Source organism: Alexandromys fortis, unplaced genomic scaffold (assembly GCF_014885135.2).
Source record: "Alexandromys fortis isolate MF-2015 unplaced genomic scaffold, M_Fortis_MF-2015_v1.1 scaffold_72, whole genome shotgun sequence".
NCBI lineage: Eukaryota > Metazoa > Chordata > Mammalia > Rodentia > Cricetidae > Alexandromys > Alexandromys fortis.
The window spans coordinates 5,772,407-5,788,751 of NW_026067969.1; the positions used below are offsets into that span (position 1 = coordinate 5,772,407).

The 16,345-nt window shown below is 48.8% G+C and overlaps 2 protein-coding genes across 4 annotated transcripts in view; one reads left to right on the forward strand and one right to left on the reverse strand.

Moving 5' to 3' along the window:
* Zer1 (zyg-11 related cell cycle regulator) overlaps nt 1-5,492 on the reverse strand; it is a 38,315-nt gene extending 32,823 nt beyond the window's left edge. The window contains exons 1-2 of one of the 2 annotated variants that reach the window (XM_050154897.1): nt 5,325-5,492; nt 621-690 (exon numbers count right to left, since the gene is read on the reverse strand). The gene's annotated coding sequence lies outside the window, so the exon portion shown is untranslated. The remainder of the gene's footprint in view (nt 1-620; nt 691-5,324) is intronic. The other variant, XM_050154895.1, reaches the window with a different exon arrangement.
* An 87-nt stretch (nt 5,493-5,579) lies between these two features.
* The window catches only part of Tbc1d13 (TBC1 domain family member 13), a 16,363-nt gene continuing 5,597 nt past the window's right edge, over nt 5,580-16,345 (forward strand). Inside the window, exons 1-8 of one of the 2 annotated variants that reach the window (XM_050154904.1) lie at nt 5,582-5,749; nt 6,608-6,681; nt 8,440-8,480; nt 9,015-9,076; nt 9,166-9,265; nt 10,940-11,022; nt 13,054-13,213; nt 15,836-16,309. In XM_050154904.1, the coding sequence (XP_050010861.1) occupies nt 5,727-5,749; nt 6,608-6,681; nt 8,440-8,480; nt 9,015-9,076; nt 9,166-9,265; nt 10,940-11,022; nt 13,054-13,213; nt 15,836-16,093 (801 nt within the window). In that variant the 5' untranslated portion in view covers nt 5,582-5,726 and the 3' untranslated portion in view covers nt 16,094-16,309. Of the gene's footprint in view, nt 5,750-6,607; nt 6,682-8,439; nt 8,481-9,014; nt 9,077-9,165; nt 9,266-10,939; nt 11,023-13,053; nt 13,214-15,835; nt 16,310-16,345 lie in introns of those variants that run through there. The other variant, XM_050154905.1, reaches the window with a different exon arrangement.

Consider the following 16,345-nt stretch of genomic DNA (forward strand, 5'->3'; position numbering starts at 1 on the left):
AACAAAAAAAGCCAACCCCCCAAAAGTACAAAAGAGTGCTCATTACAAAGAAATAAACAGAAATGTACCCCATGTTCATAGGCAGGAAGTGTAGTACCGTTAGGGTTGCAGTATTGCCCAGACTGATCCACAAAGTAAGTATAAACTCTTTCAAACTCCTAATAGCAGTTTTAAAAAATTGCAAAAGTCATCAGGCATTGTGAGGTGTGCTTGTAATACCAGAACATGGGAGGCAGACACAAGTATCCGGAATGCAAGCTATCCTTGGCTGTATAGTGAGTTTGAAGTTTCCTGAGCTACAAGAGATCCCGTCTCAAAATAACCAAGAAAAGAAGGGAGGGAAGGGGGGAGGGAGCAAAGGAAAGATTCACCTTAAGGTGGTGGCACACACTTTTAATATCAGCACTCGGGAGGCAGAAGCAGGCAAATCTCTGAGTTCGAGGCCAGCCTGGTATACAGATTGAATTCCAGGACAGCCGGAGGGGGGCATTCATAGAGAAACAAGGGGGTGGCATTCATAGAAACAAACAAACTTGAAAAGATGAACCAAGTTGGTGATACACATGCAGATAAAATCACAAGTAGAGCAGGAAAATGAGGAGAGGCGGCTCAGCACTTACATGGCAGCTCCCAACAGTCTATAACTTCAGTTGCAAAGGATCCAACACTGTCTTCAGGTCTTTTTCAGCACTGCACACATGAGGTGCACAAACATAAATGTAGGCAAAATACCCGTACACATAAACAAACTCATAATGAGATACCATTTTCTCCTGTAAGAATGAATATGATTTCTTTTTAACACAAGTCAGCCATTCGACTTCTGAAAGTCAGGACGAATAACTGTACGTTGCTGTCTATTACAACAGCCAGAAGGCAGAAACGGTTGTCCTTCCTGGTGTGGCTGTCTCTGCTAAACATGCTGGATGTCCCTAATGACTCCCACACCTACCTCAGTCCCCTGATAAACAGCCATCCCTCGGCCACAGACAATGACATTCTTTTACATGCTCTAACAAGTGTGCGCTTCCAAGTCATTATACTATGCAACACGAGCCAGTGACACAAGCAGAAGCTCACAGCTTATTCCACTTGAACAACGATGTAAGAATAGCCCAGCTTCAGGAGGGGGACAGGTGGCTCAGTGGTTAAGACCACGTATTACTCTTCCAGAACACTCAAGTTCCATTCCCAGAACCCACACTGGTTGGCTCACAACCTTCCCTATAGTTCAAGCTACAGGGGTCCAGTGCCTCTGTTCTCCACTGGTCCCTGCAGTCACGTGCACCCCCCATAACTAAAATAATAATAAAAACTTAAAAAGAAGATTGAGTTAATTATTACCAGGAAACATTTAACTCAGGCTAATAGAACATGAAAATAGCATAGATGTTACTAGAGTCTGTGGGAGACAGGGGATGGGGTTTTTGTATAATGGACTATGAGCCTCTGTCTAAGGTGAGGACGAGGTTGGAAAACAGTGCCGATGGCTGCATGGTATTAGAAAGTAACCAACGTTGCTGAAACAACCTGAAATCATTCAGATGGAAAGTTTAGGTTACACGAATTTGGCTACAGTTTGAATACAATCTACCCTGCAGGGCTTTCTGACACCATGGCCAGGGAGACAAGAAGGCAGTTTGGTTCAACAGGACTCGGTAGCAGTGCCTGTTTAGACTTCAAGCACCTGACCTCGAGTAGTTTATCTTAGGCACATTCAGTCATAGCACAGTTTGGTAAAATGTTTCCTGGTAATAATTAACTCAATCCCATGTATACAAGCTTAAGACAGGACTACACCCAAACTCTTGGTAAAGCAGAAGGCACATCTTCCATAAAGTTAAATTCTATAGATGACAGAGAAAACAAGTTTAGAGTAAGGGTCTGGGGAGGAGCCGGTGTGGTTTCAGTCACACAGACAGTGCAAAGGTCACCAGACTATTAGAGTATGTCTGCTCCCAGCTTTCTGGGTTTTTTGTTTTGTGTTTTAATTACTTAATTTTTTTTCTTCAGCTTTTCAAGATAGCGCTTCTCTCTAGCTTTGGAGCCTGTCCTGGAAGTAGCTCTATAAGACCAGGCTGGCCTCAAACTCAAGAGATCTGCCTGCCTCTACCTCCCCAGTGCTGGGATTAAAGGCCTGTGCCACCACTACCACCCAGCCCCTTCCCAGGTTTCTGAGTGAAAAACAGCTTATACATCCCTCTTCCCTTTGAAGAGACAACCCTGTGTGTTTAATATTCCTGGTTCCTGTACTTATCTATGAGTACAGGAACCCCATGCCTACTACACTACCCAAGTAATTTTTAGTACAATTGAAAATTTTATTTTTCTTTTTTTATTTGTGTGTGTGTGTGTGTATCCATGTGCCCTTGCCCTCCAGTACCAGAACAGGGCATCAGATCCCCTAGTTACAAGCAATTGTGAACTGCCCAATTGGGTGCTGGAGCCATCCAAACTCAGGTCTTCTAGAGGAACAGAAACTATTCTTAACTCCTGAGCCATCTCTGCAGCCCTAGATTCATACAAATCTTTTTTTTTTCGTTTTGATTTTTTGATACAGGATTTCTCTGCAAAGCCCTGGCTATTCTGAAACTCACTGTAGACCAGGCTGGCCTCAAACTCACAGAGATCCTCCTGCCTCTGCCTCCCGAGAGCTGGGATTAAAGGCATATGCTAACACTGTCCAACTGGAGTCATACAGTTTAAAGGAGGGAATTCTTATACTATATGAATTTATCTCAATGAAACTCTTTAAATATAGTCAAAGATTGGCAAAATTAATTATCAGTTAAATGCCTCTAAAGAGTTAACTTTACTAGCCATTCATTCTCAGAAAATAAATCTTTGTGGGGGTGGGAGTGGGGAGAGAGCTCAGAGGATAAAAGCTCTGGTTGCTCTTACAGAGGATGGGCATTCAGTTCCCAGCACCCACATGATGACTCAGACCGTCTGTAATTCCAGTTCCAGGGATCTGATGCCCTCTTCTGGCCTCTGCAGAAACTACATGTGGTGCACATATACAGGCAAAACACTCACATTTATAAAATTTAAAAGCCTTAAGAAAAAGTTTGCATCCTTTAAATATTTGTTTATGGATGCTACAGAAATGATTTGAAGTGTTCTTTTTGGGGGCTGGAGGGATGGCTCAGTACGAGCACTGGCTACTCTTAGAGCTAGGGTCTAGTTCTCAGCTCCTACAGCGGCTCACAACCATCTGTAACTCCAGCTGCAGGGGCCCAGTGTCCGCTTCTGGCTTCTGCAAGCACTAGCTATGCACATGAGGTACAGATATACATGAAGGCAATAATAAAGTAAAATAATAAACAATAAAGGTGATATGTTTGGGTGTCAAATTAACAAAAGGTGGTGGTCTTGGGTTGCTTAACTTTGATGACCGAATTGATTAGATTAAGAAATTCCAAGGCACTGTAGAGAGATGGTTCAGTGGTCAAAAGCACTTGTTGTAGCAGAGGTTCCCATTTTGATTCTCAGAACCCTATGTTGGGCAGCTCACAACATCTGACACTCCAGTTCCAGGGGATTCAACACCATCTACTGGCCTCTGCATGAACCTGCAAACCTGTGATATACATTTACACAGGCGCACACACACACACACACTCCTAAGTAAAAATAAAAATTATTAAAAACGCAGCTCATAGGCATTTCTAAGACATATTTCTGGGTGTGTCTATGAAGATGCTTCCAGAATTGGCTAAATGACAAGAGGAATACCCACCCTAACTTTGGGCAGCAGCATCCCATGAGCTGGAGACTCAGAACAAAAGGGAAACGGAGGAAGCTACCTGAGCCCCATCATTCCACCTGCTTTCTAGCGGGCCACGAGCTAACTCCCTGCTCTGAGCTCCTTGCCATGCTGGACTGAACCCTCCAGCTCCCTGAGCTGAAATAAACAAAGGTTGTCTGTGTCAGGTATTTTTATCTCAGTGACAAAAAGAAATGAATGCAGGTCTGGAGACGTGGCTCAGTCAGGAAAGACACTTGCTCTATGGGCATGACAACTGGTGTTCAAACACCCACCACCCATTCACAAAGCATGCATGGTTGCATGGGCCTGCAACTGCAGCACTGCAGACACAGGTGGACCCTGAGTGTTCATTGTCTGCCTGGGCAAAACAGCAGGGTTCTTGTTAAGGGAGGCACCATCTAAAGGCAGTAAGGCACATAGTGATCGTGGTGGTTTAAAAGAGAATATCTCCCAAAGTCTTGTGTATTTGAAAACTTGGTTTCAGTCCACGGTACTGTTTGGGGAGGCTTAGGAGGTGTGGCATTGCTGGTGGAAGGAAGTCACGAGGGGCAGGCTCTGAGAGTTTAACGATTTCAGCCCCCTTTAGTTTGCACTCTCTTCCTTAATTTTCTCTCTCTCTCTTTTTTTTTTTGTTTTTTGTTTTTTTGTTTTTTGAGGCAGGATTTCTTTGTGTAGTCCTGGCTGTCCTAGAACTCAGGTTTGTAGACCAGGCTGGCTTTGAACTCCCGGAGATCCACCTGCCTCTGCCTCTGGAGTGCTGGGATTAAAGGTGTACATCACCACACCTCGCTCTCTTTACTAAAAAATATTGTGTATGGACTGGAGAGATAGCTCAGCAGTTAAGAGCACTGGCTGACCTTACAGAGGGCCTAGTTCAGTTCCCAGCACCCACATGATGGTTCACAATTGTCTACAGCTCTGGGTCCAGGGGATCCAACACCCACTTCTGCCCTCCAGGTAGGTAGAGCTACATAGACATAAATGCAGACAAAGCACCCATCCACATTCTTAAAAAAAATTGTGTGCATGTGTGTGCAAATACGTGTGGGAGCATGTATGTGTGTGTGTTGGGGAGCCCTGATGGTCAGTTGTCTTCCTTGATTGTCTATTTTATTCTTTGTGGGCAGTCTCGGAAGCCAGTTTTCCTGTCACCATCCCCGCCCTTCTTGTCAACTCTTAGGTGAGTTCTGCGAATCCAAACTCCAGTGCTCACGCTCGCGTATATATCGATCACATACAAACAAGCGCGTTATCCCCTGAAATATCAACTGCGAATTCACTTTAGCAGAGGATGACCTTGAACGTCTGATCTTCCTGTCTCTACCTCTCAAAAGCTCGGCCAAAGCATGCATCCCCCCCACCCCCATATCCAACAACAAGTGCTGCTGGATCAGAAACGCAGGCACGCTAGGCAAGCGCTCTACCAACTGAACTACACCCTCAGCTCCTGTTTTTCCTTTTCTATTATTTTGAAATTGTGAAATTACAGAAATTCTACAGTTTATAAACTCCCAAAGGCAAGGAAACACCGAGCTGTACTCCAAGCGGTACTTACTGAGCCACACGGTCATTTCCATAAGGACTCAGTATTGAACAAGACCACACCCGGGGCCTGGATCCAGTTCACCAAACATCTGGGCCGCGGTAATGGCGGGGAGCGAGAGAGACTGACAAGAGTATCGGGTAGCTGAGGCACTGAGGCCGAGGGATTCGCAGCCAGGAGCTCACGGGCTGCCCTGGCGCTCGGCGCAGGGGTTTGCCTGGCCTTAAAGAAGTCCCGCGTCACGTGATCCCGGGGCGGAACCAGCGCAGTCCGGCTCCTGCGGAACGTGCACGCTCTCGGTTTTGCTTCCCGCCGGAGGCTTTTGCGGAACTCCCCGGGTCCCCGGAGGGGGAGGGGGGCCAGTGGCGGCAGCTGGGGCTGCAGAAGCAGCCCGGGGGTCCGGAAGTCAACATCATGTCGAGTCTGCACAAGAGCCGGTAAGGAGACCCGAGGGCAGGACTGTGTCTAGACCGCTCCGGCCGGGCCGCGCCTTCTCCCCGACCGAGCTGCTCAGCGCATGTGCGGCCAAGAATAGCCCCCACCCCCGGCGGAGGGTCCTCAGTGCCCACTTCTCAGCATCATTGCCTGTGTGGCAGTGAGGAGAAGCAGAGATGCTTCTCTAACGTTGGTGTCACCTTTTTTTTTCTCTCTCACTCTGGACCCCATTCCCTAGTGTCTTCCTCGTCCAGACCTATATTACCCTCCCCACTTCCTGGCTCCAGGATCCTCTTCCCCAAATACGCCTGTCCCTGTGCTCCTTGCTTATAGGAAACACTAGAGAGAACCCGGGGCTCCTTAGTCTAGCCTCTTAATCGTGTCCCCCGCACACACACACACCGCAAGGCTACATCTTGCAGCGTCGGCTAAATTTTGTTCACTCCAGGACTACTTTTTAGTCTTTTGTCCTTGCCTGAGGACAGGCCCAAGAAGTCTGTGCCCCCTCCCCCTTCCCCAGCCAAGAGAGCTGTGGGAATGGTGGAGAAACTGTTCAGGGCCCCTGTCTGTAGATCAAATTACTCCTGGTTGCGAAGCTTGGTTGTGTGAATTCAGGTAGTGGTGTGGTGTGCACTGGGCTTGGCCACAGCAAGTGCCTAGGAAATGCCAGCTCACCAAGTAGAAAGTGCTTAATATTAAGGTTTCATAGGCTTTTGACTAGAACACCTTTTGCTCTTTGTTGACTTTGCAAATGTTAGAGGATTGTCCACATCCCTAAGCTTGGGGTTGGAGACTGTTGGGGTAAGGGATCTGTGGGCTGCCTGTTTGTTACCTTGGGGTTTCCTTTTCTGCCCTTGAAGGATTGCCGATTTCCAGGATGTCCTGAAGGAGCCTTCCATTGTGCTGGAGAAGCTTCGAGAACTCAGCTTTAGTGGTAAGGCACAATTTTCCTCGGGGTTTCCTTGGAATAGCGTTATGGCCAAGATGAAGGGGAGCGCATCAAGACGATACCCAGAGAGAGAGACTGATTTCATAGAGCTGCCTGGATGTCGTAGGAGTGGTAACCACCCTTTGGCCATGGATACGACGCATCTGATTCCCCAGATTCCCTGATGTAGCCTGCAGATTGAAATAGGGGTGACCTTTTGAGCCTAGGCGAAGCGTTTGCCATTTCTCAACTAGTTTCCTGAGTTTCAGAAGTTGCAGGGTGGTTCCTGATTCCTCTACCTGGCTTTGAAGCAGAGCTGAGAGTGACCTTTGGTTAATGCTAAAACTCAAGCCTTAGAACACCAACTCTAAGAAGCTAAACATCAGCCCCGTTTGACTTTGCCCTTCCTCACATGGTCAATGTTCCAGCACAGAGATAACTGGGTTTTTACCCTGTCTGTAAAAACACCCCAAGGTGTTTGTTTAGCTCTTTGTGGAACAGCTTTGCCGATAACTTTGCCAGGAAGGAGTTGAAGTTGCCCGGGTCACGTGGATTCTGAGGTCACGGTGCCAGAGAAACCCTCATCAGAACTGTTCCTGGGAGACTTGGGGAAGCACTGCAGAAGTTGCCTTTTCTTTTCTGGAGCAGTCTGTGGTGCTTATGCCAAGCTGGGGCTGCTCAGTACACCTTGGCCGTTCTGTCTACAGATGAGTTTCTCTATCTGTGAGCGAGGCTGCGGGAGCTAATCTTCCTACTGACTGGAATTAAAGTGGGAATTAAGTGAAGTCATGGCTCTCTGGCACAGGGCTCGTAACCTTACAGCTTGGTTTGCATTTCACAAATGTGGATGCCGTTTGTGACCCATGTCCTGCTCTAGGCCTAGGTGTGTCAACAGACAAACGTGCTTCCTGTCTATCTGCACCCCTCCGTTCATAGACACTACACACATTGCATTCATACTCAAGGTTTCATATGTTTCCAGTTGTGATGGATGTCATAGAGAGCCGTAGAGCCATTGTTCATAAGCAGAGACACCGATGCCCAGCATAGTGGTTCACAATTTTAATGTCAGAACAGGAGGCAGAGGCAGGTGGATCTCTGTGAGTTTGAGGCCAGCCTGGTCTACAGAGTTCCAGGACAGGCTCCAAAGTTACACAGAGAAACCTTGTCTTGAAAAACAAAACAAAGCAAAAAAACCCTAAAAAAAAAAAAAAAAACAAAAAACAGCCTTCTACATAGTGAGTTCCCACACAGCCAGAGCTATGTAGTGAGACCCTGTCTGAGACTGGGCATATTGTTTGGTTCATAGAGTATCTGCCTAGCATGAATAGAGCCTTGCTTTTGAATCTTAGCACCAATAAACTAGACATAGTGGCCAAACACACCTGTAATTCTGCTACTCAGAAGCTCCTCCATGCCACCATAGTAAATTGGAGGCCAGCCTGGGCTACATGAAACTCTGCTCCCTCTCCCTGAGTAAGAGCTGGGCTTTGACTAAGAGTTGGTGGTTGATGATGACCTCCTTGAAGAAGAAAAATCAAAGATGAGAAGGTTCAAAGAACATTCAAGCAGATGAGGTTCTGGGCTGGCGGACAGAACTGTAGACAGAAATTAGTTAGCATCCTGCTTAGACATTTCTTTGGTGAAGAGTGGTCCCCAAAGTGCTTCCTGCTCACTCCACTTCCTGCCAACTGGCTCAAGGTGTGGGGCTGGGGGGATTCTGGAACTCTGGCTTGGGGTGACCTTTGCCTGCTGTGTCCACAGGCATTCCCTGTGAGGGCGGACTGCGGTGCCTCTGCTGGAAGGTGGGTGTGCCTGGGGTGGGGCCTCTTGGTTTTGGGATCTCCTGGGTCTTGCATGGTCCTCCCCCGCCCCTCTTCTCTGCTCCTTTCCTTGCTTGTCTGAGGAAGGGTTTCTGGAAGTTGAGGGGGGTTGTGTTCTCTTGGCACCCTCTCCAGGCTTCATTTGGGGATGGACCAATTCATAATGCCAGTGAAGATTTCCCCTTCCTGGTGCATATGTGCATTGGAAGGGATGCTGATTGGGGGCTAGTTTCCCTGAAGCCACTGCCTGAGATGGTGGCAGCCTCTGTTCCTGGTTACCAGCCCTTCAATGCCACCACTTTCTCTGCTCATTTAGAAGAGTCTGCGTGGAAAACAGAGGGAGGGGCCAGCTAGGGCTAGGAGGAGGGGAGCCACTCTTCAGACCCGAGCTCCTGGGTCACAGCCACCTTGCCTGTTGAGGGTTTCATGAAGCCTTTCTTCTGAGGCCTGCATGCCTCCACTGCTGTCCGGGATGGGCAGAGGGATGTCACCAGAGCTGTGCTGTTCTCTGTGCAGATCCTCCTGAACTACCTCCCTTTGGAGAGAGCCTCATGGACTTCCATCCTGGCCAAGCAGAGGTGAGACCTGTGCACTCCCACAACCTGTCTGCTTCCTGGGGGTGTTTCTCTGGACTCATCATTCTCATCTCCGCTCTCCTCTCTGGCAGAGGGCTCTATTCTCAGTTCCTGAGGGAAATGATCATCCAGCCTGGCATCGCCAAGGCCAACATGGGTGTATCCAGGGAGGACGTGACTTTTGAAGATCATGTAAGTAAGGTTGGCTTCAGGGACTGAGGGTGCACAGAGAGAGGGCAGAGGCTTGGGCCCAGGCGCCGACCCCTTGCTGAAGGACGGGTGGGCCTGGCCCGCATCCTGTCAGGTCTTCCCACTTCACTGGGTTGCCCACTCCTTGGACACAGCAGTGTCTCCCCGCTTATTCTAGGCACACGGTAACCACAGCAGCCCTACGCCTAGTTGGGAACATAAGTGATGGCCATTGTCCTGAGGGTGCTGTGGGAGTCACCCTGCTCCAGGAGCTCTTAGGTCATGGTGTCTGGAACCCTCACCCCAGTGCTTCTTCTTCTTATTATTATTATTTTAATAAAAGATTAATCTGGGCGCTAGTGGCACACATCTTTAATCCCAGCAGAGTTAGGCAAATCTCTTGAGTTTGAGGCCAGCCTGGTCTACAAAGTAAGTTCCAGAACAGCCAGGACTACACAGAGAAACCTTGTCTTGAAAAAAAAGACAGTCTTGTGTATTTCAGGCTGGCCTAGAATTCAGTTTATAGCCAAGAGTGACCCTGAAGTTAACATTTTTAAAATTCATTGTTAGTATGTCTTATTGGTATGTGTATGGATGCCAGCGAGGGCTGTGTCATGGCACAGACAGGGGGACAAGGATGGTTTAGAGTCAGTTTCTGCTGTTCCCATGTATTTTGGGGACTGAACTTCGGTCTTCACGCTTGTGCAGCAAGCACCTGTACACACTAAGCCAGTTTGCAGACCCGGAGTAGATTTTTTGGTGTATTTATTTATTTAAAATATTTTATTTATTTATTTATTATGCATACAATATTCTGTCTGTATGTATGTCTGCAGGCCAAAAGAGGGCACCAGACCTCATTACAGATGGTTGTGAGCCACCATGTGGTTGCTGGGAATTGAACTCAGGACCTTTGGAAGAGCAGGCAATGCTCTTAACCACTGAGCCATCTCTCCAGCCCCTATTTATTTATTTTTTGAGGCAGAATCTTGCTATGTAGCTGAAGCTTGCCTCATACTTGGACTCCTGCTTCAGCTCTCCTAAGATCTGGGATTTATCCCTGGCTAAATGTTCATTTGTTTGCCTTCTTACGGGCTTGGAGGTTGAACAGAGGGTCTCAACTGTGGTAAGCAATTACTCTGCCACTGAACTACACGCCTCTCCTCACCCTGGGTCCTTGAAGAAGGTAGCAGGATTGTATAGTTGAGGAAAGCTGGGCAGGAGTTAGGTTGAAATAAGTGTCTGTCTGAGACCTGGAGAAAAATCCCATTTTTATCTCCTATCCTGAGCTTCTTGTATACTTGACAGGGCAGGAAGTGTAGCCGGGCTGGCCTCAGACCCATCCTCCCAGACAGGAGTTGACTGCTCAAGGAAAGCCCTGGTAGATAATGAAATGACTTTCTTTGTCTGCCCTTTCCACGGCGCTCAGAGACTGCTGTGCGCACACTCTGTCTGGGGCACTGCCGAGAACACTGTCACCATCAGGATGTGCTCAGAGCAGGCTGTAGGGGTGTGGAGTGCCTCTGCAGAGCTGGGGAAGCTTGGGGAAGCCTGCGCTTGCTGGGTGGACTGAGCCTGTCTCTAGGCCAGAGCTAGGTCTCTGGGCATTGGGTGTGAGGCCGCTGAGCTACAGCCCTGGCTGGTCCCTACACATAGCATCTGCTTCTCTCTTCACAGCCCCTCAACCCGAACCCTGATAGCAGGTGGAACACGTATTTTAAGGACAACGAGGTGCTACTGCAGATTGACAAAGATGTCCGGTAAGAGGCCCAAAGGGGCTTTTTGCTACTCACAGGGGCCCTCACCAGGGTTTATACCTACAGTCGCGTACCAGAGGGCACTGGAGTCTGGCTGGCTGGCTGGCTTCAGTGACAGCTTCACCACTTGGCTGTTTGACCATGGGCAGGGAACTCAGGCTCTCTGAACACGACTTCTGTGGAAGTAGAAGTGAGATGGCTCAGGCTGAGGGCCTGTGCAGCATGGGTCTTCACATAGAATCCGGATCCTTGTGCTGGCTTCAGCCTACTACAGAGGCCTTTGAAATGATCAGTTGCCTTTGGAGAAGGACCCTGGGAGCTGAACCCCCTCACTTGGAGCAGCCTGGCTGTGTCCTCTCTGGCACCCACTCCTCGTTTAGACAGGAAACTTATGCAGAGCTACTCAGTGGCATTCCCAAGGAATCCTGGGGCCAGTTCTGCCGGCAATAGCACAGGCCAGTTGCACCCATGTGAGGAGGGCTGGAGGTTTCCCTGAGGAGACAGACACAGATGCTCAACCTGTCAAAATGTATGCGATTGCAGAAGTTGTGAGCGCTGTGAGGGAGGAGAAGCTGGTGCTGAGGGAAGAGGGGCCCTAGGGGAGGTGACTCAGCATGAGCTGCCAGGCGAGGGGAGGATGGGAGGCATGGGGCTGTGTGGGAGATCTTCCTAGCCTCAGGAACCAGTGCAGGAATGCCCTGAGGCTTGAGCTAAAGTCTGTTGAAAGATCCTCTTCCTCCCCAAGTGCTGTAGCTCTGCCCAGACCCCTCTCCAGACATCCTCTGGATGCCTGAATGGGGTGGTACACCAGGCCCTTGGTGCCTTTCTTCTCAGACTGGCATTGGAACAGCACTACCCATGAGATGCTGTCCTGACCAGGTTTAGGTCAAGAGTGTCATCCTGTAGTAGTTTTGGGGAGGGATTAGGGGCTCAGGCTCCCTCTCCCACTGGTGCTGGCAGTAGGGTGTCAGTGTTTGCCGAGGGCCAGTACACAGTGTGCTGTGTCTAGGCGGTCTGAGATGTATACATGATTGTGATGCCCTGTCGTGCTCCAGATGCCCTTGCACACCGTTCCTTGCACATCCCTTCATGTCAGCAAAGGGTAAATTACCATGATTAACCCTTGTGCACATCCATGCATCTGCAGACAGATGCATGTAAATATATATAATGTTCTGTTAGGGAGTGAGCTCAGGACTTGACTCCTTGTGAATATCAGACGTACTTATATACATGTATACATAATGCTTACTAGGCAAATACTCATCACTAAGCTAGATTCTTGCTCCTAGACAAGTAGACAAGTGCTTTTGTCATGGAAACATGTTTGTGGTTTACGAGAATTAGTGTTTTTGTTTTTTGTTTTGCTTTTGGTTTTTCGAGACAGGTTTTCTTCTGAAACCATTCTGGCTATCCTGGATTTCACTCTGTAGAACAGGCTGGCCTTGAACACACAGAGATCCATCTGTCTTTGCCGAGTGTGACTGTGAAGACACTTAAAAAATGCACATGTGATCTGGGTGGTGGTGGCGCAGCAATTGGGAGGCAGAGGCAGGGGCAGGTGAATCTCTGAGTCTACAAGAGCTAGTTACAGGACAGGCTCAAAGCTACAGAGAAACCCTGTTTTGAAAAACAATAAAATAAAATAAAAAATATGTACATGTACCTCTTCATAAACACTTATGAAATGAGCATGTATTTGTAATTTCTACTGCTTTTATAAAAACTGTATTTTGGGGGTTAACTATTTTAGGTTTTGATACAAAGTTTTGCACTAGTCAAGGCTGCTCAGGTGTTCACTTTGTAGCTGAAGCTGCCTTGAACTCCAAGTAGTTGATGACAGGTTGAGCCACCATCCCAGCTGAAATGTTACAATTACAAACAAGCAAACAGTTGAAGAGTAGCTCAGGTGTAGGGCACCTGTCTAGCGTGACCTTGGTTAGACCCCAGCACTGTAAGATAAATAAAATCAACCACTTGTGAGGATACCCAGGGCTGCCACCCTGAGTGACAGCATTCTTTCCATTCCAACAGGAGGCTGTGCCCAGATATATCCTTCTTCCAGAGAGCCACCGAATACCCCTGCCTCCTCATCCTGGACCCGCAGAATGAGTTCGAGACCCTTCGGAAACGGGTGGAGCAGACAACACTGAAATCTCAGACAGTGGCCCGGAACCGGAGCGGGGTCACAAATGTAAGAGCTAGCCTGGGATCTTTTTCTTTTTAAGATTTGATTATTTATTTGAGTGTTTGCCTGCCTGTGTGTATGTGTTCCTAGACCTAGAGCTGCACTGAAAACTCGATTTGCCATTTGTATCATGGGAAAAAAATGAGGGTCCCTATGGCTAGGAGCAGCGAGACAGCAGAGGGGAGGGGCCGGAGGGTGCTGTAAGAGCTGGTGCGGGGAGGTCTGACAGGGCCCTTGTACAGACTGCTGGTGGGCTCTTGGAGGATTCTAAGCAGGGAAACTTTTGGTTCAGGTGTCCTTGGGCATAGAAGGGCTATCAAAGCAGATGGCTGCATTTGCCAAGGTCAGAATTTGCTGTGTGGTTAGATCTGGAACACACAGAAGAGGGTAAGATCTAAGGGTTTTCAAGCTCCAGAAAAAAATAGCAGACCTCGCCACTGTGGCAGCTGCTATGCCCCCCAAAAGGTGTATGACCTTATATCTCCATTTAGGCCCACTGCTTTGGAAGCTGTAGTGGTGACTTGTTCCCACTTGTCATGGCCTTTCACCAGCAGGGGAGCCCTCCTCTGCAGCCTCCCCAGCAGGAGAGCCCTCCTCTGCAGCCTCCCCAGCAGGAGAGCCCTCCTCTGCAGCCTCCCCAGCAGGAGAGCCCTCCTCTGCAACCTCCCCAGCAGGGGAACCCTCCTCTGTAGCCTCCCCAACAGGGGAACCCTCCTCTGCAGCCTCCCCAGCAGGAAAGTCCTCCTCTGCAGCCTCCCCAGCAGGAGAGCCCTCCTCTGCAGCCTCCCCAGCAGGGGAACTCTCCTCTGCAGCCTCCCCAGCAGGGAGTGGAGGATCACACAACTCTTCTCCCTGAGTTGTTGATGGGCAGTCAAGCAGATGCATTCACTCCTGGTCCCATGTACCTGCCATGAGGGTAGGGTCCACCAAAGTTGTGCATAGCCCAGGCGTGGTGAGGGAACCGTGGCTTGGTTTTTGTGCACCCCTCTTGGCATGGAGTCTAGTAGCCTTGATGAAGGCCCACAGTACTAATCCTTTGACTGTAGTGTTGCATGGGAGGGTCAAGCTCTACCCGTTTTACCTTTGGATCTGGTCCTAACAGCCCAGGATCCAACTGAAGCTTCATCCCCAGGATTCTGGACCTGTGGTAGGGTGGCTCAGTCAAGTCAGTCTCTGTCTTCTGTGTGAGTCTGGGCAAGGGATACCGAGATGCTGTTTCTGGGCTTTTCCTCCTCCGTATCTGGGCATGATCACTCCTGCCCTGCCTGGCTGTGGAACAACCAGAAGGAAATGAGGTCATGGAAGGCAGGTTCTTGGAAAGCTAGAGGCACTGGGTTATCATGAGAGAAAGCCTGCTGCAGCCACTTGGCGCACAGCCTCTGGACTAGTCAGTCCAGGTTCAAGTCTATGTGAGTCTATTTCCTCATCTTGAACTGTTCAAAGGTGGTGCTGTGGCTCAAAGCCTGTAATCTGAGGCAGGAGGATCAACTCAGGGCCATCCTCAGCTATCTGGTGAGGACCAGCTCAGGGCCATCCTGAGCTGTATGATATATTTGAAGTTCAGTCTGAATACATGAAGCTCTGTTATGAAAGAAAATGGCTTTGAGAGCAGATTGGAGGAGTATGGTCTGCTCCTGGGGTGCATGTGTTTCTGTCATGCACATGTATGAAAAGTATGTGGAAATACCCTGGGCTGCCTGGACTCCTAAGAATAGAAAGTCTTGTGTAGTCCATTGGGGTCTCTTCTGATAGTCCCCCAGCTCTGCAGCCACTGCTGGAGCAGGCTGAGGACAGAGCCCAGGCACCCAAATCCCCTAAATTTCTTGAGGTTCTGCAGAGCAGCTGATATTGTAGACACCTTTTCTTGTTTTGAACTGGTTTTATGTAGTCCAGGTCGGCCTAGAACTCTATATGTAGCTGAGACTGGTATTGAACTCCTGATCCTCCTGATTCTACCTCTAAGTGCTGGGATTTACAGCCTACATCATCACCCACAGCCAAGTCTTTATTTCCAGTTGAAGTACGTGTACTTAGAAATGTACACATTTTTATGCATGTAGCTAGATCTGTTCTTCCTGTGAGTACACCTGTGAGGCTGCCCGTCACAGTCAGGTCCTTACCACAGAATCTACCTCTCTTTTGTTGTTGGGTTTCATTGGTTTTGATTTTTTTGTTTGTTTTGGTTTTGTTTTGTTGTTGTTGTTTATTTTTCAAGACAGGGTTTCTCTGTAGCTTTAGAGCCTCTCCTGGAACTCGCTCTGTAGATCAGGCTGGTCTTGAACTCACAGAGATCTGCCTGTCTCTGCCTCCCAAGTGCTGGGATTAAACGCATGCACCACCACCACCTGGCTTTTTTTTTTTTTTAAGACAGGGTCTCACTATGTATCCTTGGCTGGCCTCAACCTCACAGAGATCTGCCTGCCTCTGTCTCTCAAGTGCTAGGACTAAAGGAAGTGGGACCTCTTTTTTAACCTGGTTGTTACTCAGTGTCTTCCTACAGCATCCACCTCCTCTTCCTTGTGTGACATGTTCCTCCATATCATGTCTTGGTCATAAACTAGGATGTTAAGGCATGTTGGGCTTCATGGGAACATTTGACCTGCTAACAGGTTCTCCTCTTCTCCCCAGATGAGCTCCCCGCACAAGAACAACACACCACCAGCCCTGAATGAGTATGAGGTTCTGCCCAATGGCTGTGAAGCCCACTGGGAGGTGGTGGAGCGGATCCTGTTCATCTATGCCAAGCTCAACCCTGGCATCGCTTACGTGCAGGGCATGAATGAGATCGTGGGTCCCCTGTACTACACTTTTGCCACTGACCCGAACAGCGAGTGGAAAGGTAAACAGGCTCTTGGCTGCCCAAGCCTCCCATTGCTGGCTCCCTAGAGAAAGAGAATGGGGCTAGCCAGGCTGATGGGCCACGTGGGGCTCCGGATCCTCATCTATTTCAGACGTCTGTGGCCATGTCAGAGCAGGTGCTGTCTAGCTCTGCCTCGTAAAATACTGCTGTTCACTGATCTGTTGACCCTTGGAACTTTCTGTGGGATAGATGCTCATGACCAGCTGAGAGATGAGACCCATTAGCATAGGGCACGAAAGCTGCTGAGCAGGCTGTGTGTCTAGAAGATGAGGTAGAAG